Source organism: Lepus europaeus, chromosome 2, assembly GCF_033115175.1.
Source record: "Lepus europaeus isolate LE1 chromosome 2, mLepTim1.pri, whole genome shotgun sequence".
NCBI lineage: Eukaryota > Metazoa > Chordata > Mammalia > Lagomorpha > Leporidae > Lepus > Lepus europaeus.
The window spans coordinates 174,441,579-174,456,826 of record NC_084828.1 but is presented as its reverse complement, the minus strand read 5'-3'; the positions used below and the strand labels follow the sequence as shown (position 1 = coordinate 174,456,826).

At 61.9% G+C, this 15,248-nt stretch overlaps 1 protein-coding gene across 6 annotated transcripts in view; it reads right to left on the bottom strand.

Annotated features, from left to right (window-relative positions):
* Window positions 1-14,953, bottom strand: part of XYLB (xylulokinase) — a 45,661-nt gene extending 30,708 nt beyond the window's left edge. For 3 of the 6 annotated variants that reach the window (XM_062216297.1, XM_062216290.1, XM_062216251.1), the window contains exons 1-9: window positions 14,847-14,953; window positions 13,872-13,954; window positions 9,662-9,731; window positions 7,697-7,777; window positions 5,960-6,046; window positions 5,717-5,845; window positions 5,006-5,071; window positions 2,572-2,644; window positions 999-1,117 (exon numbers count right to left, since the gene is read on the bottom strand). In XM_062216297.1, the coding sequence (XP_062072281.1) occupies window positions 999-1,117; window positions 2,572-2,644; window positions 5,006-5,071; window positions 5,717-5,845; window positions 5,960-6,046; window positions 7,697-7,777; window positions 9,662-9,731; window positions 13,872-13,954; window positions 14,847-14,903 (765 nt within the window). In that variant the 5' untranslated portion in view covers window positions 14,904-14,953. The remainder of the gene's footprint in view (window positions 1-998; window positions 1,118-2,571; window positions 2,645-5,005; window positions 5,072-5,716; window positions 5,846-5,959; window positions 6,047-7,696; window positions 7,778-9,661; window positions 9,732-13,871; window positions 13,955-14,846) is intronic. The other 3 variants (XM_062216262.1, XM_062216272.1, XM_062216282.1) reach the window with 3 other exon arrangements.
* Between the last annotated feature and the right edge of the window lie 295 nt (window positions 14,954-15,248).

Here is a 15,248-nt window from a genome sequence, read left to right as displayed (position 1 = left end):
AGCAGTGGAAGATGGTCCATGTCCTTGGGTCCCTGCACCCATATGTGGGAGACCTAGATGAAGCTGCAGGCTCCTGGCTTCTGATCGGCCCACGTCTGGCCATGGCAACCATGTGGGGAGTGAACCAGTGGATGGAAGATCTCTTTCTCTCTCTCTCTCTCTCTCTCTGCCTCTCTCTGTGTAAATCTACCTCTCAAGTACATAAACAAAATATTTTTTAAAAAATGGTTGACAGATAGATAGTACGACTCCCATTGTTCCAGATGAGGAAATGAGGCAGAGGTTAAACACAGCCAGGTACAGGAGCGCCAGGATCTAGTCGCAGGCAGTGGGTGCCAGGGCCCAGACTCTGCCAGGCTCACCAGTGTCTCTTTCCACTTTACCCCAAGATGGTCTGCCTCAAGTTTCTTTTCTTTTTTTTAAAGATTTATTTATTTATTTGAAAGTCAGAGTTACATAGGGAGAGGAGGCAGAGAGAGAGAGGTGTTCCACTCGATGGTTCACGCCCCAATTGGCCACAATGGCCAGAACTGTGTCAATCTAAAACCAGGAGCTTCTTCCTGGTCTCCCACACAGGTGCAGGGGCCCAAGGACTTGGGCCATCTTCTATTGCTTTCCCAGGCCACAGCAGAGAGCTGGATTGGAAGTGGAGCAGCAGGGTCTCGAACCAGTGCCCATGTGGGATGCCGGAGCTTTAGGCCAGGGTGTTAACCCGCTGTGCCACAGTGTCGGCGCCTGCCTCAGGTTTCAGCCAAGGTAGCAAGGCCCTGAAGGTGAGCCCTGCGTGCGTTCTCTCCTGCAACCCCTCCCCCGACACCTGAGCGCCTACTCTGTGCAGGGCACTGACCGGTGCCTCAGTCCGACTCGTGTCCAGCACTTGTCAGACTGTACCGGAAACCTCACGTGTGTAATAACAGGTGTGCGAGCACATGTGTGTGCATCAGCGAGCGTGCGTGTGTGCACGTGTGCTGCCAGCCCCCACCCCAGCGGCGACCTACCACAACGGAGCACGACGGCACGGGCGGGCCAAGCTTCTCCTCCAGGTGAGGCGCGCAGGCGTCCAGGCAAGCCCGGGACCAGACCTTTTCCTGGATCTGCAGCAAGTTCATTCCGGAGCCTGAGGAAGGGAGGAGGAAGGAAGCCATGGAGACATCCTGGAGTGTTGGCGCCGTGTTGGCGCCGTGCTGGCGCCGTGTTGGCGCGGTGTTGGCGCCGTGCTGGCACGGTGCTGGCGAAGTGTTGGCGCCGTGTTGGCGAAGTGCTGGCGCAGTGTTGGCGCCGTGTTGGCGAAGTGTTGGCACGGTGCTGGCGCCGTGCTGGCGCCGTGCTGGCGTGGTGCTGGCGAAGTGTTGGCGCCATGTTGGCGAAGTGCTGGCGCAGTGTTGGCGCGGTGTTGGCGAGGTGTTGGCGCGGTGTTGGCGCCGTGCTGGCGCGGTGTTGGCGAAGTGTTGGCGCAGTGTTGGCGCCGTGTTGGCGCCGTGCTGGCGCGGTGTTGGCGCAGTGCTGGCGCGGTGCTGGCGCTGTGCTGGCGCAGTGCTGGCGCCGTGTTGGCGCCGTGCTGGCGCGGTGTTGGCGAAGTGCACAACCCAGCAGGAGCACAGCTCCCTCGAGGCACACCCGTGCCCGGAGCGCTCTCCTCCAGGAAGCTTTGTGACACACCTGCGTCTCTGTGGGGCCAGGGAACCAGAGCCAGCTGGGCGCTGGCAATCCCGCGGCCCTGCCGCTGCCTGCATGAGGCTCCAGGCCCGCGGGCCCATGGCCCCTGCGGCAGGAACCTCGTCTTCTCCTCCAGGGAGACGCTTAAGACCTCAGCCACTCTTCTCTCTTCCTGGCAGTGGAGCAAGGCCTGGCCCACGTGACGCAGCCCCCAGGGAACTCCCAGAAGGCGTGGCGGCTCCAGTCCGAAGCCTCGCCCGCCCGCAGGTCCGGCTCCCGCTGTGCCCTCCGCCGGTATCTTTGTGCTCCCATACAGCATTCCTCCAGCAACGGCAACCTGCTGCCGGTGTGGCCTCGCGCCTGCCCCGCCCCCATCTGGTTTTTCTCCGTCCTGATTCTACACCCGGTGTGAGCCTAATCTCCAGCATTCAGCTCCTCCGGGGAGCCGGGCTCCAAGACAGTCCCTCTGGCTGCTGGGGACGCCCCCCTCCCCAGCCCGGCACTGTGTGGCCTGCAGGGAGGGGCAGCAGTGACGGCCCTTCCACCACGAGGGTGCAAAGACTCTGCCACTCCCGCGTGGCGGCTCCCTGCTCCCTGTCCTCCCCAAATTCACGGCAGCCCTGCGAGGGGCCCACATGTTGCCAAGAGTCGTGCGCAGGATCCCGAGTGTGACGTCAGCCCCAGTGGCGCCTTCAGACACTGGCAGCCCCCAGCTGGCCAGACAGCTCGCATGAGCTCCTGGGCCGGCACCACCAGCTAAGCCACTCCCATGTTCCTGAGACCCACCGAGACACCTTGTGGGAAAAGACACGTGTGGTCTTGAGCGCTGAGGGCTCATCTATCACACAGCCAGATACGGTGCTCCACCCCCGAGGTGGAGCAGCCCCCGCCCGCGGGCCAGCGCCGGCAGCTTACCGTCGCTGTAGTCCGTAGGGGAGTAAGAGCCCAGGAACAGGGACGCGGCAAAGCTGCTGACCAGGGAAATCCTCTGCGAAAGAGAAAAGAGACGGCTCCTTCCACATTCCCGAGCTGCTGTCCACTTCTGCACGTACACACACGTGTATACACACGTATACACACGTGTATATGCACACACAGACATGCAATGCACACACGGACATATGAACACACTCATGTACACACACGTACACACATGCATATGCACAAGCACAGACACGCAATGCACACATGAACACAAGCATGCACATACACACGTGCACATGCACACACACCAGCCCAGACACACAATGCACACATGAACACACAAGCACACACACATACACATGCACGTGCACGCATGCATAGACATGCACACACATGTACACATGCATATGCGCAAACACATGTGCATGCACAATGCACACGTGTACACATGAACACAAGCATGCACACGTACACATGCACATACAACAATGCGCACGTGCTTACAGACATGCACACATGTACACATGCATATGCAGACACGCATTGCACACATGAACGCACAAGCATGCACACACAACACGTGCAGACATGCACACGTACACACATGTATGCACACACATAAATGTACACATGACATGCGCACTCACACATGCACACACACGGGTTTTAAGTCAGACCAAGTGTGTGTGCTCGTGGGCAACACGCACAAGCAGTGGTGCAGACAGCATCCCAGACAAGAGCCGCTGGAACGGCAAGCCTGGGGCGCACGCGCTCACAGCAGCTCCGCCAGGCCCTGACGCTGCCAAGACAGAAAACAAAGCCCCAGGGAGAAACCACGGCGGGGGAGCTGATTCTGCACCTCGTGCCACCTGCTGAGGACGGCGTGCCCCGCTTCCCTTCCTCTGCCTCTGTGGTCCTCCTTTACAGCCACAGGGAAGTGGACAAGTGGCCACGGGACTCGGGGGAGCTCAGGCCGAGTGCAAGTAAAAGGTGCCCCTCCGAGCACAGCGCCCAGGCGGCAGGCAGGGAATTGCTGCTGAGGGTCCATGCTCCCCTGAGCGACACGGGTCCCGGGGCCAGCGGACACGAGGCTGTCCCCTCCCAGTCCCCATAACGCCACCTGTGTTCCACACACAGAATCTGGGGGGGTCGCCCCTCCTGTAGCCAAAGGCCCGCTGTACGACTGATGCCGCATCTTGAACCACTGACTGGTAAACTCCTGGAGGCTGACGTCCGGGTTTCAGAACGCACTTTGGGGACACAGCCGTCGGCACGGCAGCTAAGCGGCTGTTTCGGTCGCCCACGTCCCATTCAGAATCCCCGCATCCGAGTCTCGGCTCCACTTCAATCCAGCTTCCTGCTAATGCACCCTGAGACAGCAGGTGACGGCTCGAGTGCCTGGACCCCTGTCACCCTGTCACCCACAGGGGAGACCCAGGCTGATTCCAGGCTCCTGGCTTTTCCTGGCTCAGCCCTGACTGTTGCGGGCATCCAGGTAATAAACAAGCATATGGAAGACCTCTCTCTGTCTCTCAAATAAAGCTACAGGTAAAAAATAGAAACCCCATATCTTATTCTTTTGAAAGGCAGAGTTAGAGAGAGAGGGAGAGACAGAGAGAATCTCCCATTCGCTGGTTCTCTCCCCAGATGGCTGCACTGGCCAGGGCTGGGCCAGGCTGAAGCCAGGAGCCAGGAGCTTCTGCCAGGTCTCCCACGCAGGTGGCAGGGCCAAGCACTTGGGTCATCCTCCATTGCTTTCCCAGGCCATAGCAGAGAGCTGGATAGGAAGTGGACTGGAGCAAACACCCACATGGAAGGCTGGTGTCGCAGCTGGCGGCTTCACCCACCCTGCCACAATGCCGGCCCCAGCACTTTGATTTAATATGAGCTGATCATTTCCTACTAAGATGAAGACCACCAGCCGGGGCGGAGCTGTGTCTCCGTATCTCGGGCAGCAGTAGGTGCTCGGTTTCAGCAACAGTGCAGCTGGGAGCGAAGCTGCGATCTTGTGACGCTGAGTCTGGTGGAAGGGTTGCAGCTGGGGACCCCACAGTGCAGGCCTACACACTCCCAAAGAAACCACGGACGCCATGCCCATCTGCTGCTACTGGCCACCCCACGCTAGCCAGGAAGGCGGCAGAGGACAGAGCCCGAGGGACGCCCAGACCTCTCCTCTCGGTGGTCTCAGGAAGACCCGAGGACCCCTGACCTCAGCGCTGCCGGCCACCAGGGTTCCTGACCTCTCTTTCCCACCAGTCTGCTTTTTCTCCCCTCTTCTGCAAGAGCCTGACCATAGGAAGAAAGAGTACTGGAGGCCTGCCCACGCGAGCTTCTCGCCCACGCAGAGACAGGTGCACGCGAGAGGCCAGCACGAAGCAGCAGCCCATCCGTGACTTTCGACCCCACACACGCGCTATCAACCAACCTCGGTCTGCGCGTAGGCCTCGGGGTTCTGCTGGTGGATCTTGGCGATTTGGTTTCCCGTGAAGCGCTGGAAAAGGACGGCGAAGCCTCAGACAGCCCAGCCGCGGCGGGGGAGCTGTGGGGACTCCGCCTCGCACACGCCCCCAGCAGAAATGCCGGATTCTGCCCAACACCCGCGCTCACGCGGCTTTGGCCAGGAACCCTGGCAGGGCTCGTGGCGCTGTGAGGGCTCAGCAGCAGGTGCGCAGGGGCCCCCACCTCAGTCCTCTTACTTCAGATGCCGGGACGGGGGCTGTCTCCCCAAACCCCCTGCTCTGGGCGAGTCCCTCGCTTTGGGCTGGCCTAGCACAGCCAGACCCTGCCCTCCCCCCCCACACACACACCGGGCCCACGGCTGAAGCCACCAGGAAAGAGGCACTGTCTTGTGGGTTTGCCAGGCACCACAGGGGAGTGTCCCACGCACACGCACACGCACACGCTGCTTTCAGCTTCAAGACGGCCACCCCCAGGTTACAGACTAGAGCCAGCTCAGCACGCCCACGCACCAGGCACAAGCCGTGTGCACCCGGATCCCTGGCCTGCAGGCGCCCAGTCCCGGCTCTGCAGCCAACCCCGTCCCTCGTGACCCCCCAGAGGCAGCTCGCCAGCCGTGCTGTCCCAGACCCCCGGGGGACAGCAGCCCCGCCCCCAGCCCACCACAGGTGCTGCCCACCTCATAGGCACGGGACCCCGTGAGGCGGCTGAGGGCCCGGGGCCCGCCCACGGCGGCCTCCAGCCGGCGGCACTGGGCGGAGGTGCTGGAGTCCATCCACACCGGGCAGTCGCTGACGGAGAAGCAGGCCTGGGCAGAAGCATGGCGCTGGCTGGGCTCCGCCCGGCCGCCCTCTCCCCGCCCTGGGCAGCCTTCCCCCCGGACCTCCCTGGTCTGCGGAAGTTCGCGCGCCAGGCCCGGTACCTGCAGCTGCCGGTGCAGCGGGAGGGCTGGCGACAGGCCGGCGAGCAGGCGGCCGGCCCCGCGCTTCCAGTACACGCTGCCGTGTTGCTGCCAGGGAGAAGAGGCACGGGGTCCCGCGGCCGCCGCCTCAGAGCCGCAGAGGCACGGCTCGCTCCCGCCTCCCGCGGCCGCAGGGCACGGAGAGCTGCGGTGGGCCGCGGGCTCCGCAGACCTGGGCCCATGCGCCGCTCGTCCTAACAACGTGGACAGCCGAGGCCACGCCAAGGCCACGGCCGGAAGCCGCGCCTCCTCCATGTGGTGCCGTGTTCACCCGCCTGTCAATCAGGGGACCCCTGCCCAGGAAGGACCGCCTCCCACCGCGACGTGGGGCGGAGCCACGTAAACACTTCCGGCTTTCCGCGCACGTGAAAGGCTAGGAGACCGCAGCGTGGGCTCCCCTGTACTGGACTCAGGGCTGACACAGCAGGGGTGGTCCTTCCCTTTCTCCGGCCCCTCGCTCCAGGCCCTAGTGCGCCTGTGCGTTTCCCTCACTTTGTAAGCCAAGTTTGTCCCACTGCGCCGTGCCCGGGCCTGGGTTTAGAATTCTTCTCTAAGTAAAGGCGAGAACCTGGAAAACGAAGTTAGGCCCAGCCTCGCCCACAACACTACTGCCTGACATTCATTCATTCTATAAGTGTGTACGGAGCACCTGGGTCACCAGACAGGGCCCGTGCTGTGGCGCAGCGGGTAAAGCCGCCACCTGCAGAGCCAGCATCCCATGTGGGTGCTGGTTCGAGTCCCGGCTGCTCCGCTTCCGATCCAGCTCTCTGCTGTGGCCTGGGGAAGCAGTAGAAGATGGCCCAAGTCCCTGGGCCCCTGCACCCACGTGAGAGACCCAGAAGAAGCTCCTGGCTCCTGGCTTCGGGTCGGCATAGCTCCAGCCGTTGCGGCCAACTGGGGAGTGAACCAGCGGATGGAAGACCTCTCTCTCCCTCTCCTCTCTCTGTGTAACTCTGATTTTCAAATAAATAAATAAATAAATAACTCTTTAAAAAAAATGCACGTGGGCCGGCACTGTGGCTCACTAGGCTAATCCTCCGCCTTGCGGCGCCGGCACACCGGGTTCTAGTCCCGGTTGGGGCGCCGGATTCTGTCCCGGTTGCTCCTCTTCCAGGCCAGCTCTCTGCTATGGCCCAGGAAGGCAGTGGAGGATGGCCCAAGTGCTTGGGCCCTGCACCCGCATGGGAGACCAGGAGAAGCACCTGGCTCCTGGCTTCGGATCAGCGCGGTGCACTGGCCACAATGGCCATTGGGGGGTGAACCAACGGAAAAAGGAAGACCTTTCTCTCTGTCTCTCTCTCACTGTCCACTCTGCCTGTCCAAAAAAAAAAAAAAAAAAATGCACGTGGAGGCTCAGCGTGTGACTGCTACACCGAGCGTTGTCTACAGTCCTATTACAACTCAAACTACCTCCAGCCCTGGCATCATCGCTTGCTCTGCTTTGACTTCCAGGAAACAGAAAAGCAATTGCACAGCCCCCAGACAGTCTCAGCAAATCCGTTTCAAATTCTCCTCCGGGCACCTCTATTCACTCCCTCTACGGCCTCCAGGTCCGTGCACCGCTTCATCAGCAGAGTGTCCCAGAGCCTCGGCAAGCAGGCGAGCTACACGTCTCCCGGGCCCTGTGCCTCCCCTCCCTGGGGCACCCTCACCAAGCCAGCCGCCCTCGTGGGGTGGAAGCGGCAGCTGCGTACGAACCTGGCCTGCCCCGGACAAGGCGACGACCTGAGAGAAGTCGAAGCCCGAAGCCTTCATCTTCTCCAAGAGGACGTCCAGGGCCTGAGAAGCAGAGCAGAAGCCACTGTGACTGCACGGAACTGAGCTGGGCGACCCCAGGCCTCGGGGCTGGGGGGCCAGGACGCGGGGTGGGGGTGGGGGCTCTGTCCCAGCAGGTGCAGAAGGCCCTGGTGGCTCGCGATCGGCATCAATTACACAACAAGGTGCATTAGGCCAAAGATGTCTTCAATACGTGGAATAGACACACCAGTCCTCAAAGTCTGGTTCTGCAGTTTGCGACCTCCAAGCGCTAAGGTGGACAGAAGCGAAGCGCGCACGTTTTGGTGGCTTTCGTGTGCATCTTCAGCCCACCACGTTCATGATCTGACTTTGCTGCAACAGAGATGGGCAGCGCGGGGAGGAGGGCTCCCGGCCTCACCGCCCTGTGCCCAGGAGCCCATGGCGGAAGGGGCCTGGCAGACATGGCGACTATCTGTCCAAGCCTCCACCAAACCCTCCACTGTCCCGGGAAATCGTCTCTTTAGCAAAACCCCAGGGAGCAGCTGGATCGTGGTACCCAGCAGGGCAGGAATTCAGAGATTCACGCCAGAGGGCAGAGATGTCGCTCCAGCTGCTGCAGACCCTACCATGCTCAGACTGTGCTACGAGGGCTCCTCCCGCCCTGGAAGTTTCATGCCCTGGGCCCCGCCTGCTAAGTTTCGGGGAGGGCGTGGGGCCCAGTGCGGCAGGGATGGCAACGCTGGCAGCAGGTCCGTCTTGGAGGCTTCTCAGAATCAGAAGTCACCCGGGCCTCAACCCCGAGGCCAGCTCTCTCCCCGCTGCTGGCCTCTCCGATGTCCACGACTTCATCCCTGGGGCCTCTGGCCTCCAGCCCCCACCCTCCCCCCACAGCCCTGTGGCCCGGCTCAGCTGTCTGAGGTCCACCCCAGGAGGTGTGCCTGGCGAAATCGGTGCCTGACTCCAAGCTCCAGCGTGTGAGTCAGGCTCATAAAACAAGTGGTTTCTAAGGGGAACAACCCAGGAGAGGGACCGGTGAGCGGGTCCTGGAGGACGGACACAGCTTTCAGGAGTGCTGCCTTTGGCTGGCACCACTTCCAGGGGCTGCGGTCCCCCGAGCGGCTGGGACAGCCCGGCCGTATGGTGCCTGTGTGCTACTTCCTGGCCCTGAGGCTCCACAGGGGCCGGGTGTGGCCACAGGCATCTTCCTATCTTGTTGGTCCTAGGCAGGTAGGCCTGGCCTTGGCCTGGCCTTGGCCCGACTGCTCAGGCTGTAAGGCAGCACCGTGCATGCCCCTGCCCCGAGAACTGAGGGGTCTTGAGGGCTGAGGTCTAAGACCTCAGGAGCTGTGCTTTCAAATCAGGGAAGGCCTCAGAGCCCAGCTGCAGAGGAAGACCGGGAAAGACCTGCTCCGCGGCTCTTTTATTATTATTATTATTATTATTATTACCATCATCATCCAGAAGGCAGAGAGAGAGGTCTTCCACCTGTCCAAATGTCCATGACAGCCTGAGCTGGACCAAGCGGAAGCCAGGAGCCCAGAACTCCAACTGGGCCTCCCGCACAGGCGGTGGGGTCCAGGCACTTGTGCACCTGGGAGGGAGCTGATCTTTGAAGCTCTCTCTCTCTGTCTCTCACTCAGCCCCCCAGGGTGGGCAATAGCAGGAAGCTGGACTTGGGAGCGGGGCTGGACTCAAGCCCAAGCACTCCAACACGGGACAACGGTGTCTTAACCCCCGTGCCGAATGCCCACGCCCGGTGGTATTTCAGAGGTGGGACTCGGGGGACTCCGGGCAGGGGCTACGGATGGCAGCTTCGGCTGGGCCAGCCCCAGCCGCCAGACGGACTTGGCTTCCCCACGAGGCCCTGGGCTCAGCAGGCTGCTGAGACAGGCTGGGGACAGAACAGGTGAGGAGGGGCTGGCTTACCTGCACCCACATGAGGACCGGAGAAGTGACCGTCAGCCCGTCCTTGTGCACGTGAATGCCGCCCTGTGTCCTGCAGGGGGAGCGAGGGGCAGTCAGCAAGCAGAACGCGGGGCAGGGGTGGCGGGACGGGAAGGCTCCAGTGAAGGCGGCCTCCCTGCAGCCGCCGGGGGCCACGAGGGCAGAGGTGTGAGTGCTGCCAAGGCACAGAGGCCCACACAGTGCCTGCAGTGGCAGCTCCCAGGACACACCCCTAATGCGGGCTCCCTGCATCAGAGCTCCCCCTGGAGGCAGGCACTGTCGCTTGGTGCAGTGGCCAGGAAGAAGGAGTGTGGAGGCCGGTGCTGCCGCACAGCGGGTTAAGCCTCTCCCTGCTGGGCCGGCAAACCATATGGGCGCTGGTTAGAGCCCTGGCTGCTCCAGGTCCACTCCAGCTCCCTGCTAACGTGCCTGGGAATGCAGCAGGAAGCAGCTCCCTGCACCCATGCGGGAGCCCCAGATGGAGTTCCAGGCTCCTGGCTGTGGCCTGGCCCAGCTCTGCCCATTGCAGTCATTTGGGGAATGAACCGGCTGATCTTTGAAGATCTAACTCAGCCTTTGAAGTGAATAAAAATGAATATTTTTAATGATTTATTATTTATTTAAAAGGCAGAGATACAGAGAGAGAGAGAGGCAGAATCTTCCATCCGCTGGTTCACTTCCCAAATGGCTGCAACAGCCAGGGGCTGGGCCAGGCTGAAGCCAGGAGCCTGGAACTGCATCCGGGTCTCCCAAGTGGCTGTCAGAGGCCCAGGCACTTGGGCCACCTTCCGCTGCTTTTCCAGGCCATTAGCAGGGAGCTGGACTGGAAGTGGAGCAGCCGGGACTCCAACTAGGGTTCGTAGGCGATGCCAGCGTCCCAGGTGGTGGCTTAACCTGTTGCACCACAACACAGGCCAAGGCAGCCTCTTGGGATAACTAGAGCCCAGCAGGTGTCCCTGAACAAGGGAACAGATGGACTGTGGTGGAAACACCTGTGACAAAGTACCAAGGTGCAGCGACAAAACAGGAGCCTGGGACACACTCTCAAAGGACGGTGGTGAGGCAGCCACACACAAACAGCACAGGTCACGTGTCTCCACTCACAGAAACAGATGGCAAAGTGCAAATTCACGCGCAGCGGCTGCTAAGCCCAGGGGACTCCTGCCTGAGCCGCTACCACCACCTCGAGGCTCTGCGCTGGCAGGAAGCTGCAGTCAGGAGCCTCAGCCAGGTGCTGAACCCAGGCACTCCCACTTGGGACATGGGCATCCTAATGCATCGTAACCACGAGGCTAAGTGCCCACCTTCAATTCTAAATTGTTAAAGGGCAAATTTCGTGTTATGGAAATTCTATCTCAATAGAGCCTCCTTTATTTTTTATTTTATTTATTCGAAAAGCAGAGATACAGAAAGAAGGAAATCTCCCATCCGCTAGTTCAGTCCCCACATGACTGTAACAGCCGGGGTTGGGCCAGGCCAAAGCCAGGAGCCAGGAGCTTCTTCCAGCTCTCCCAGGTGGGTGCAGGGGCCCAGGCACTTGGGCCATCCTCCACTGCTTTCCCAGGCTACAGCAGAGAGCTGGATGGGAAGTGGAGCAGCTGGGATTTAAACATGCACCATATGGGATGCCAGTGCCACAGGCAGAGGCTTAACCTTCTTTTTTTTTTTTTTTTTAATTTTTTTTTTGAGAGGCAGAGTGGACAGTGAGAGAGAGAGACAGAGAGAAAGGTCTTCCTTTTTGCCGTTGGTTCACCCTCCAATGGCCACCGCGGTAGGCGCGCTGCGACCAGCGCACCGCGCTGATCCGATGGCAGGAGCCAGGTGCTTCTCCTGGTCTCCCATGCAGGGGCAGGGCCCAAGGACTTGGGCCATCCTCCACTGCACTCCCGGGCCATAGCAGAGAGCTGGCCTGGAAGAGGGGCAACCGGGATAGAATCCGGCGCCCCAACCGGGACTAGAACCTGGTGTGCCGGCGCCGCAAGGCGGAGGATTAGCCTAGTGAGCCGCGGCACCGGCTGACGCTTAACCTTCTATGCCACAGTGCCAGTCCCAGTAGAGCCTCTTAAAAACAAAGACATTGGCCTAGCAGTTAAGGCGCCCACGACCCATACTGGTTCTTGTATCCAGCTCAGGCTGCTGCACCAGCTCCCTCCTAACGCAGACCTGGGAGCAGCAGTGGTGTCACGTGCTGGGTCCTTGCCACCCACATGGGAGACCTGGGCTGAGTTCCCAGCGCCCCGGCCGCAGCCCAGCCCTGGCACTTGTGTAAAGTTGGGGAGTAAACCAGTGTATGGGAGTGCTCACTGCCTTTTTCTCTCTCTCTGCTTCTCAAGTAAATTTCTGGAAAACACAAGTTTATAAATAGTTATGTAAACTAGATTATTTTTCTTTACCACAAACGTCAAAACGCAGTGGCTTGGGGGATGCCCTCATCTCATATCAGGATGCCTGGGTCCAAGTTGCTGCTCCAGCTTCCAGCTAATGCTCACCCCGGGACACAACGGCTCAAGCAGCTGGGTCCCTGCTACCCACATGGGAGACCAAATTGAGTTCTGGATTCCCGACTTCCGCCTGGCCCAACCATGGCTGTTGCAAGCATTTGAAAGAAAGATCTCTGTCTCTGTCTCTCAAACGAAATGAAAATAAATTAATTTTTAAAAGAGTCATTTCATGTATTTGAAAAGCAGAGTTACAGAGACAGAGGGAGGGAGGGAGGAAGAGAGATCTTCCATCCTCTGGTTCACTCCCCAGATGGCCGCAATGGCCATGGCTGGGCTAGGCCAAAGCCAGGAGCTTCATCCGGGCCTCCCATGTGGGTTCAGGGACCCAATGACTTGGGCCACCTTCCACTGCTTTCCAGCAGAGAGCTGGATCAGAAGTGGAACAGCCAGAACTCGAACTGGCACCCAGATGGGATGCCAGCACTGCAGCTCCCCCACAGTATTGGCCCCATAATATTCTTTTGTGAGAGTCTTTGGTACCAGTCTCCTCTACTCAAAGGGGAATTCTGGGAGAAGGGCCATGCCTTTGTTGGTCCACCCTTAAATCCTAGCACCCGGCACAGTGAGGCCACAAAGCAGGTCTCAACAGACACTGCACGCGTGAACAGATGCGGTGGGTGGGTGGGTGTCTGGACGGGTGGGTGTGTGTCTGGATGTCTGGACGGGTGGATGGGTATCTGGACGGGTGGGTGGGTGTCTGGACGGGTGGGTGGGTGTCTGGATGTCTGGACGGGTGGGTGGGTGTCTGGATGGGTAGGTGGGTGTCTGGACGGGTGGGTGGGTGTCTGGATGTCTGGACCAGTGGGTGGGTGTCTGGACGGGTGGGTGGGTTTCTGGACCGATGGGTGGGTGTCTGGATGTCTGGACCGGTGGGTGGGTGTCTGGACCGGTGGGTGGGTGTCTGGACGGGCGGGTGGGTGTCTGGACGGGTGGGTGGGTGGGTGTCTGGACGGGCGGGTGGGTGTCTGGACGGGTGGGTGGGTGGGTGTCTGGACGGGTGGATGGGTGTCTGGACGGGCAGGTGGGTGTCTGGACGGGTGGGTGTCTGGATGGGCGGATGGGTATCTGGACGTGCGGGTGGGTGTCTGGATGGGTGGGTGGGTATCTGGACCGGTGGGTGGGTGTCTGGATGTCTGGACCGGTGGGTGGGTGTCTGGATGGGTGGGTGGGTGGGTGTCTGGATGGGTGTCTGGACCGGTGGGTGGGTGTCTGGACGGGTGGGTAGGTGTCTGGATGTCTGGACCAGTGGGTGGGTGTCTGGACGGGTGGGTGGGTTTCTGGACCGATGGGTGGGTGTCTGGATGTCTGGACATGTGGGTGGGTGTCTGGACGGGCGGGTGGGTGTCTGGACCGGTGGGTGGGTGTCTGGATGGGTGTTGGGTGGGTGTCTGGATGGGTGTTGGGTGGGTGTCTGGATGGGTGGACAGGTGGGTGGGTGTCTGGACGGGTGGGTGGGTGTCTGGATGGGTGGGTGGGTGTCTGGACCGGTGGGTGGGTGCCTGGACCGGTGGGTGGGTGTCTGGATGTCTGGACGGGTGGGTGGAAGGAGTGGGGGAGAAAGTTCTCCAGGTATAGAAGAAAGACAGGGTCGCTGTAGTCCGGCGAAGTCAGAACAGCGCGGTGTGCGAATGCAGGTTTCGGAGAGGAGCCCAAAGCCCAGCCCCTTACACACGCGCACGCCGAGTGCATACCCGAATTCCGGGAGGTCTCTGTCAAAGTGCACGCTGTCCTCGTAGAAGACCGTCAGCTCCGCGTCCACAGCGACGACTTTCACCTGGAAGGCAAGTTTGGACGTGGTCTGTCATTCACGCCACAGGTGGCAGGCTCAGCCCAGGGACCCCCCTGGAGGCCAGGGGGCAGCGCGTGACCTGGGGACCCGCTCATCGCAAGGTCAAGGTGCTCAGGCCAAGCACAGGCACCCGGATCTCAAGTAAACTCTGCTCCGCTATCAGCCGAGGCCAAGAGCTAGGGCAGGTAAGCTGGCGCCTGCGCCTGGCCCGGAGCCCGGGGAAAGTCCGGGGCGAGGGGAGGTGATGACCTCTCCGGGGCCACGTGGGCCGGGGAGGCACGGCCCCGGGCAGTTGCTGCAGCCTGGGCCGCGGTGCGGGAGCGCCACGCACACCACACTCAGGAGGGAGCCTTCTTCCCCAGGAGGGGCGGGGAAGCTTAGGACTGGCCGAGGGTCGGCTCCCTGGACGCGCCAGAGCAAAGGGGTCGATCCTGGCTGTTTCCCAAGCGCTGCACGGGAGGCAGCGGGGGCGCCCACGCGCGGTCTGCAGGCGCAGCTCGGTTCTGCGGGACCGCGGGCCAGCACACGACCCCATGCAGGTGCGGGCCTGCGGACCGAGGGCAGACACAGGACGAAGTCCGCGATTCCGGGTCACCGGCGTGCCTGCGCTGCGTCCCCAGGCGTCTGCTCCCGACCCCGCACGCGCTCGGCGCCTTCGGGTCCCGGGCACTCCCGCGCACCTTCCCGCCGGGGACGCCCAGCGCACCCGGGGACGCCAGGGGACCGGCGGGGGCCGGGGTCACACCCCGCAGGCGGGGGCTCTGGCGGGGCGCGGGCGCCCCGGGAAGCCCCGCGCCCCGGCGCCGCCCGCTCGCCGGTGCCGCGCAGGCGACGGCCTGGCCACCCGGCCTGCCCGCGCCGGGGCCCGCACGGGTACCTGCTGCGTGCTGAAGTCCCAGCCCAGGCAGCAGCGGCGGGCGCCGGGCCGCGCCATGGCCCTGCTCGGCGGTCCTGCTCCCGGTCTGACCCTTACGCGACGGTCGCGCGCTCCTGCGCTCACAGCGCCAGGCCCGCCCCCGGCCCGCCCCCGGCCGGACTCGGGACACGAGTCACGCGGCGCCTGGCTCTCGGGCGCCGCCTGCCGGGCCCGCTGCGGCCCCCGCCCCGCCTCGGCCTCCCAGCTCCCTGCCGGCCCCCAGTGCCCGCGGCGCGGCCTGGCTTCCCGGGGGACGTCAACTGCAGGACGACTGGCCGCTGCCGGCCCACTGCTGGCTCTGGTCTTGGGTCCGGGGGCCGCTGTCCACCTGTGGTGCTCTGCGGGGCTGTCCAAGACCCCACA